This window comes from Crocodylus porosus, unplaced genomic scaffold, assembly GCF_001723895.1.
Source record: "Crocodylus porosus isolate Cpor-Errol unplaced genomic scaffold, CroPor_comp1, whole genome shotgun sequence".
Lineage (NCBI taxonomy): Eukaryota > Metazoa > Chordata > Crocodylia > Crocodylidae > Crocodylus > Crocodylus porosus.
Window position 1 is genome coordinate 57,706,652 of NW_017728947.1, and position 9,009 is coordinate 57,715,660.

The 9,009-nt window shown below is 43.6% G+C and overlaps 1 protein-coding gene across 1 annotated transcript in view; it reads right to left on the reverse strand.

Moving 5' to 3' along the window:
- THBS1 (thrombospondin 1) overlaps positions 1-8,744 on the reverse strand; it is a 16,292-nt gene extending 7,548 nt beyond the window's left edge. The window contains exons 1-10 of the mRNA XM_019551048.1: positions 8,687-8,744; positions 8,353-8,445; positions 6,897-7,474; positions 6,246-6,321; positions 5,780-5,976; positions 4,506-4,631; positions 2,946-3,039; positions 1,661-1,834; positions 1,125-1,301; positions 537-715 (exon numbers count right to left, since the gene is read on the reverse strand). Coding sequence (XP_019406593.1) covers positions 537-715; positions 1,125-1,301; positions 1,661-1,834; positions 2,946-3,039; positions 4,506-4,631; positions 5,780-5,976; positions 6,246-6,321; positions 6,897-7,474; positions 8,353-8,419 — 1,668 coding nt within the window. The 5' untranslated portion in view covers positions 8,420-8,445; positions 8,687-8,744. The remainder of the gene's footprint in view (positions 1-536; positions 716-1,124; positions 1,302-1,660; positions 1,835-2,945; positions 3,040-4,505; positions 4,632-5,779; positions 5,977-6,245; positions 6,322-6,896; positions 7,475-8,352; positions 8,446-8,686) is intronic.
- Positions 8,745-9,009: the final 265 nt, after the last annotated feature.

Consider the following 9,009-nt stretch of genomic DNA (forward strand, 5'->3'; position numbering starts at 1 on the left):
AAAGTGTTAAAACATCAAACATTAAGTTAGCAGCATATATGCAATTCTAGGATCTGTGTTTCTCAGAGGTTTATGGCAGTATTTTACAATGATAAAAAACAAAAAGCTACACACAAAAAAAACTCACCCAAACAACAACCCCCCCCCCCTTGGAGGCAACTTCATTTAATCAGTAAAGCTGAAATTCTATATGCAAACTGATACTAGGTTGCCAAATTAAGAAGAGCCACTGACTACCATTTGCATTTCTCAGCTACGTGCAGGAGTCAGTCAATCAGCAGCAAAGATCTGAGAATTGGGACTCCTTTAGATCTGATCCTTGTTTTACTAATGACTTTCTAGGGCAGTGATGTTTAACTGAATTTGGCCAGAGGGAAAAATCCAAATAATGCCATTGTAATCAATGCAACTGAAAGCAGATTAACACTTCTTCCATTTTCCACAGTGTAGGCCTCAGAAGACTGTAATTTTTACTCTTCTAGCCTCAAGGCATTGTGCAGTAAAGCAGTATTAGCATACAGGTTTTTATATTTTTACTCACCAATTGGACAGTCCTGTTTGTTGCATACCCGAGTCCCTGTGGGTTCACCTACACAATCCTTCCCGCCATACTGGGGCTCAGGGTTATTGCAAAGACGACTGTGTTTTTGAAGGCCTCCTCCACATGTGACTGTACAGGCATCCCACGGAGACCAGGGTCCCCAGTTTCCATTTACTATGGGAGGGAGGAAGGGGAGGATAGAGAGAAGAGGAAAACAAAACACCTCTTTAACATCCAGAGAACTGACTGTTTAAAATAAATGAGTCAGAAAGTTAAAGTGCCAGCTTCTAACCCCTCTGTAACTAGGTTCTGATACATCCATGTAAGATGCCATAAGTGGCATCCTGCCACTGGAAGAATGTAGGCTAGAGAGTGGTCAGCCTCAAGTAGGCAACTGAAAAAGGTCACATCTTAAGTATTACCAAAAACAAAAATATTTAAGGCAAATCAAAAAAAAACTTATTATTTTTACTTAGCCGTCATCCTTTAAATCCACTGCTATCAGGAACAGGTTGCACTTCTAGCTAAAACCATAAGCCTTTCATGCCAAGTTATTTCATGGCCTTCATTTGAATGTACCTACTTGGACAAGGATCTTTCTGGCAGGATTTGGTTTCTCTTGCTTCACCTGCACAAGGTTTGCCATTCAATTGTGGAACTGGAGAGTTGCAGAGACGTATTCTAGTGATCATGCCCATGCCACAAGTAACAGAACAAGATGACCAGGGTGACCAGTGGCTCCAACCACCATCCTGTTTAACTAAATAGGAGACATACGTTTCAACAGGCACAACATTGTTAGCTCCTTCTGACATATTTCCTAGGACACTTTTGGTACTATAAATCAATTCTAATATTAAGAAGAGTGCAGGTTTGTTACGGTACAGAAAGAAAGGAAGGTCTTGCAAGATGCTGCATTTAATTCAGTTCATAATGAGTAAGTAAACGTTCTGTTTTCTCCACCTTCTGCCTGACCCTCAATATTTCAATTCTTATACCATTTCTAAGTAGCTTGGTATATCAACCCAACTTGTTAGTGTAATAGACTACAGAAGCCAAAGGCTAACATAGGTTAAGTTTGTTTTAATATAGAAAGTCTTTGACTCTTAAAACACTTACATCTCTTATCACACTCCTGGAGGTGGCAGGTCCGAGTCTGTACAGAGGAACCTTCACAGCGGTTATTGAGACTATCACAAGAGCGGCCCCTCTGCTGAATCCCATTTCCACAGGTCACAGAGCACGAAGTCCACTCAGACCAAGGAGACCAACCGTCATCTGCATAGTCGCTAGCTGGAAAGGAGCACATTTGTATTTAAAAAAACTTGAAGAAACTGATACTTACATTATTTCCATCACCCCCTTTAAGATGCTTAAAAACAAGTTGTATAAGAACTTTCTAAGTTCAGATCCAAGTCAAGCAGTAGCTGCAGTATTTCAAAATTAAATGCCCTTATAAAACTTTCCCTCTATTTTTGGGTTTGGCATTTTTTTGTTTGTTTGGTTTTTTTAAATATAACAGATACATTAGTGTTATTCTTTGTTCACAGTTCAGTTACTGTGAATGTGTTTGGGACCCAGACAATAGAGTTGTGGGCGTTTTATCATTAGAATCTTTTTATAAATTTATAAGAACTGTATTATGCATCAAGAAGAGAGATCTCATCAGGAAAACCAATTTAAAAAAGTACCTTTTTTTTTTTTTTTTAAAAAGGAGATTTTTTTAGTTTCAGAATGCTCCAGTTTTAGTACCGAGTTCAGACTAGATTTAAGATTTTTCTCCCCAGTGGCATATACTGCAAATCCACTTGTGTAGATGCACCCTTAATGGCAGTCCATCCAAAAGAACATGAAAATAGGCTAATGCACGTGTGTTATGTACATTAAAGTGTCGTAACACACACGTGCTTGTAAATCCACATGAAAGTAGGCTAAATACACCTTTTCCAGTACCTCACAATGGGAGGTACTAGATTTAAATGCACATTACCTAAAGCACATCAATGAACATAGACGCACCCCAAGAGACATTCAGAGATAGCTTGCTGCATGTATAAACATTCAACCCAAAATCACATTTTTGATTAAAGACAGGCTAGGTATAGAATTTACTGAATGTCTGGAGTGTCCTCATGTTTCTAGGAGAACACAGAGGTAATAACTTTGAGAAAATGGCTATTAGAATTTAGTAGAGCAAGATTCTGAACTACAGCCTATTTAGAAGAGGCCAGCATAATCACTTGAGAGAAAGTCTCAGTCAACAGTTAATCATAAGCAGTGTAAGGCTAATGGTATTTCTGTGGTATTATCCTATAACTGGATTATAGTATCTAGAATAATTTTTAGAACAGTAGATCTAGTAAAAAAATGGGACTAATGGAATACATTATATAGAAGTACTTACGCCAGCATCGTGGACAGCACTCTCCATCAGGAACAGTGGCATTGGAACAAGGCATGAGAGGACATGACACTTTCCGGCATATGGTGGCAGAGTTCTACAAATAAGAATTAAGCAAAAAAAATGTATATAACTGGGAATTCTGAGTTTTTTAGCTGAAGAATGCAAGAGAATCATGGCAACGCTTAAAAAAAAAAATTTAATGTTAAATATAGTACATGGCTTTTTGTGGCTTAGAGCTAATACAGTAAAAGTATTTGTTCAGTCACTTGTAACAGTTTTCTCCCCAAGTTATTCTTCAATTATTTTTTCAGTCAAGGGTGAAAGTGTTGTGGCTTTGTAGAAAGTTAACCAAGGGAAAAACTGCCAAAATGTACAAGTCAAACTTTATGGTAAAGTCAGACTTTAAAGAGAGAATGAACAAAGATTTTGGAGGTTTCTTGGTTGTTTGTTTATCTGAATTTAAACTTAGTTATATGGGTAAAAGATAAAAGCAAGCTTAGTGGACTTGGCTCAACCCCCCCACCCAAACAATCTATAAGTTATACTTTGATGGCCTTGATCTTTGAGCCAAGAGACAGAACAAGAACATATACCTCATCTGAATGAGAACCAAAGTGCAGTGTTCATTTTTGAATGTTTTGTTTTTTTAAAAAAGGACAATAGCAACAGCTGGGTCACAGGAATAGCCTGGCTATTTTCAAGTACAGCAATTCCTACATGTAGAAGGGTGGGAAGGATTATAATACCACTAACAGGATACAAGTTGGAAGCTTGTAAAGATCTACAAAACAAAAAAACACCCTCTTCTTATTCAATATAGATCCTTGCCCAAAGCCAAGTACTGCATAGCTACAAATACATATCCATATATTTTTAAATACTTAGCTTGTGCTTTCCAAATTGTAGAAGACTCTTGATGTGGTAGATTTGTACCCCAAAATATAATTTTAAGCCAAGTGTATAAATAAGATTGAGGAAGATCATACAAGGAGCTTGAGAGACAAGTGTGAAAAATTACATTTAGGATATCTTACAACACTCCACTGGAACAGGGCATGAAACTAGCAGTTAAGCATATGACATAGGAACTTTGCAGGCCTCAAAAAAAGTCAAACTGAATGCAATTCAGTTTGGGTTTTTCTGAGTCAGACTTTTCTTTCAATACATCTAGTTTTCTTGCAAATGGAAAAGGTGCTTGCCTATTAAGTCAGAAAACGGTGCATTTTGGAGGACAGAATCTGGAACCAGAGTATTTAAGGAAGGAAGCATGGTAGCTGCTATAAAGTTGGTTTTGTGTAAATATACAGGCGTTTCCCAGATTACTAAAATAGATATGGTAGTGTACCACTTCATCAGTTTGCTATATTAGCATACTCCATCTCTAAAAATGTGTCTTTAGAATCAGCATATGAAAGCCACATTTATAGCACAAGCAAATACAGATGAAGATGAAGTGAGTCTATTTTGGATTAGGATTTACTTTAACACAATGAGTGTCATTTAGGCAGATGTTGCCAATGCCAAAGCATACTGAGACTATGAATTTTAAAGAGTCTTTACCTGGCAAGTACATTCAGTGCAGCTGTCAATAGTCCACTCTTCTTTATTTTTGTGCAGAATTCCATTGTGAATGCACACTCCAGGAGTGATCTGGGCTACTTTGGCAATGAATTCATTTTCTTCTGTCTTAATGAAAGAAAAGAGACAGAGACTAGGGACAGAAATTACACATAGGGCAAATTTACACTAAATGTCTGCTGCAGAATTGACTAATTAGCCCTGCAATAACATCTCATATCTGCATGTGCAGTGTTATTAGACAAGGGTAAACTAAATCAACTCTGCAGCAGTAAAAGCAAGTAATATCCTGCTGTGGCAGGAGTTTTTTCCCCCCCCCTTCACAGCAACACATGTTTAGCTGGAGGGGCTGGCTGGGGCATACATGCAATTCAGGTGTTGGGACTGCCTACTAGCCAACCCTGCACTAGAGCACCCTTGTGCCACAGCCAACCCTTCTGCAGCATGTTGAGCTGGGCTGGAGCAGCCCCAGGCTGACTTCCTGGGCCCCCTGCCAGCCAGAGCTGCTCCAGCTCTGCTCAACATGCTGTGCTCCCAGGCATGCACGTAAATGTGGCACCCATGAAGCAATAAACACTTTTGCTTTGACTTGTACTGGTTTATGGGCACATGATGTGCAGTTAAGTGTTTGTAAACCAGTTCAAATCTGTAAACAAAAGGAGTTCAGTGCACACAGACTGGCTTTCAAAAGTGTCTGAAACTGGTTTAACTGGTTGGATGGATGTGAACTGATTTAGGTTAAAATCCGTTTATTGAACTTCTGTCCCAGATCTCCTCTTTCAGGGTAACTCACAGTTCTTAAGCATCCCAGGATGCTTTGCACTTTCCTGGTGAACCCCTCCCCACCTCCTTGCAAGGTGGGTGGGCAAGCCTTTGCCCAAGCTCTCTGCTCCAGCCAAGCAGGGAGGCATGCTCTAGCACCCCCTAGCTTCTGGCGTGGGCCACTGCAGGCAGGCAGCTACATTTCCTGAATCAAAAGTGAATCTGTTCACTTGCTTATCAGGTCAATCTATGGAGCTTAGACTAACTTGCAAAGATTGAACTGATTTGGTCTTGGGCTTTTTGACTACCTGTACTTGGCCTAGGGGTGCTTTCTGTGCTAAGTTTTACTTTCAGCTTCATTAGATGTGTTGGTGGGGAAGAGAGGAGGGAGGAGGAGAAGAAAGAGATTGACTGACTTATAAGGTTCAAATGAACAAATTTCACTTCAAAACCACTCCCAGAAAGTAGGGTTTAGTAATGCAGTTGGCACTTACCACCTTGCGCACTCTGTCTTGAAGAGTTGTAACCATAGACCGTAATCCTTGCAATTCCACAAACATATTTGTGAGTTCATCACAGGAAAAGCCACAGATGGCCTGGATGTCCTTGGTTTTGTGGCCAATATAGTTGGTACGTATAGCTGGACTGGAGCCGTTGATTGGATTGTCCAATGTAATGATAGCACTAGTGGCTAAAATAATAATAATAAAAAAAATTTAAAACAACAACCACCCAACACACACACACAAAAGATAGAGGGGCATTTTCACCATCTGTATTGGAAGGATGCCTACCACTCGCTAACACAACTGTGTCTCCAGGAAATAATTTTTCTTTTTAAAATGCAGTTCTGGTTTGCATTTCAACCTACGTTTAAAATTCTAGTCTCGGATCATCTTGCTATCATACCGAGGGATCCTATTCTCAGTAGGGCATAGATTCAAACAGTTGTATACTTACAACTTGAACAACCTTTATTCCTCAGGATGGCTTCCAGGGTTGTTCCAAAGACAAAACGCACATTCTGCAGTGCTCCCTGTGTGGAGAAGAATTATGGCTTTAAAAAAAACCCACTCCTTCCTGTAAAGAGATGTGCATGTTTGAGGAAAGCAGCAATTATGTCAACATTTTGGTTGTAGTTATCAGACATTAGTAAATTAGTTGGAAGTTAACCAGAAATAGACATAAGCCATACTTCTGGGAGAAAAAAAGCCCCAGAGTCAGGAAACAAACAAACAAAAAAAAAAAAAACAACAAACAACTCCCTGGACAAATTCTGTCCTCTTCTCCTTTCTTATATTTCTGGGGTTTGAGCATTCATATACTTAAATTGGTTAGCTGGCAATGTATTTTTTTCAGAAGCTCCAAGCCCTAGATTTGCCTTAGGAGACTGACCTCTAAGAGACCTTAGCATGTAAGCATTCAAGTAGATTTAGAAACTGTTAGTGGACAACTTATTACACAAGCTATAAGTGGCTGCACGCCTTCCATTCTCTTTGGCAGGCTTCTGTACGAGTCAAAGTTGGTTGCATAGCTATTATGCTTTTAAGAAATCCCCTTTTGGGGAGGAGGAACATGCTGATGACTGACACATGGCAGAAGAAATCTTACCTGGAAGTTGTCATTGACTCCCCCCTTGGCAACACGGAGCCTGGCACTGGTGGCCAGGTCCCTGGTGAAAATATTCTGAATGGGAATGTCCAGCTCAGCATTCTCCATCTTCTCACACCCTACATAGAGCTGGGCACGGTCCTCCTGCACAAACAGGGTGATATTCTTCCAGTGCCCATCAGCCAGCATGACATCCTCCACTGACACAACCTGCTGCTTGCCATCGCCAGATAGGCTCAGGTCCAGGGTGTCTGCCTTGCCATTGGATACCAGGTTGAAGACATGGCCAGAGCCATCCTTGCGCTCCACAGCCAGCAGTGCGCCACGGCTCTTCTTGGGCTGCCGGAGATTGGCCAACAGAATAAAGCCCTTCTCAGCATAGATGGCATCCAGCAGGTCTTGGAACTTGTCATCAGAGACAGCAGGAATGCGGCTGGCATCCTCGATGCGGTAGGCAGGGCTTGAGATCTCAGCTCCCTTCACCAGATACACCCCTAGTGCCCGGCGCCCAGGTGCCTTACGAGTGATGCCAATGAGCTCAAAGAGGTCAAACACGCTATTATCATCTCCCCCGGACTCTGCAGAGAAACCAGGGCAAATGCCATAAGTAAGGTGCCAACCAGCTGTGTAACCCTTGGGCAGCAGGAAGAATCCGAGGCAACTGAACGCTGCAAAGCCAGCACAGTCCCATGACATACAATGCATCAGCAAAATGGGGGGGGGGGGGACGGAAAAAAACAAAACCCAAAAAACTGAGCAGTGGGCATTGCAAAAAGAGAACCTTAAGTTCAGTCCATCATGGGAATGGGTGAGGGGGAAGCAGAGGGCAGGAATAACACTGGATTTCAGTCCCACAAATGAGCTATCGTGCCAAGGGGGCTTTTAGGGGTGCTGGTAGCACAGGAATGTCACTGAACATTGATTAATGCATGGAGGACAGTGCAGTACCTCAGCGGGCTCTAACAGAGGGAAGTGCCCAGAGTGCCCACACCTGTCAGAGCCTGTTCTAGACTGCAAGAGATCTCCCGCATCTGGCACAGCCATCCCAACAGCTACAGAGACTCGCTTTGTAGAATTCCCTACAGCCAGCGCTGGGAAATCAGGCACCATAGGGATGGGACAAGCCTGACAGATCGTTTGCTTTAAGCTACCTCCTCAGCTACATCCCCACCCCCTAAGTGATGTGGGAAGGTGGATAAGCCACAAGCTACTTTGAAGGTCATGAAGGCTCATTACTTTTTTTGTCTGAAGAAGACAAGTTCTGGGAAGTTGGGGTTTTGCTGTTCCCAATTTGGATATTCCTCAGGTTAAACATTTTTGCGGTCAAGAGATTTCCTTTCATCCCTTCAAAGCTAGCAGCAGAGATCTCAGAAAGCTTGTTAAAAAAGACAGAAGTCCCTGCCTGCTACTATCCACTAAATAAGTGCCAGATGCAGAATCATGCCAGTGCTCTTACCCGCAATCCGGTTGGCCTCACAGATGCCCAGCGCGAGAAGGAGCACGAGTCCGCTGGACACCCCCATGGCAGAGCCCAGGGTCTCCAACCCACCTTGGAGAGAGCAGAAAGGGAAGAGTCACGGGGCCGTCCGTCCTCACACTGGAGAAGGGGGCAGGTGCGGAGGGCGCACGGGACGCGCGCAAAATACACTGGAAAGCTCCGAGCCGTCCAGGTAGGGGATGCCCAACAGCACCCGCGTACACAGCACACGTACGGGCTGACATCCTTCCCCTCTTTGCCTCGATTTTCTCGCCTCAGGAACGACCCGGGCGGGAGGCTGCTGAGCACTCACCTTCACACGGGAGAAAGAAGAGGCGACGAGATCACCGCAGCTCCCGCCTGCCCGCTCGCCGCCGCGGTACTGCCGGCTCCCGGCGCCGCGCTGGCCTTTAAGGGGTCGCTCGCATTCCTGAGGGCCCCGCGGGCCAATCAGCGGCGGGCGGGCAGGAAACGGGCCGGGCCGGGCCGGGCCGAGGTGACCTCACGGCGCGGGAGCCGCGGGGCGCGCCAGCAGCACCGGACACCCCGGGAAAGGCAGTGGGGGGCGGGCCGGGGCCGCTCGCCCGCCCACAGGAGGATGCTACCGGCCCGTCTCGGCCGAGGCTGCCCTGCGCT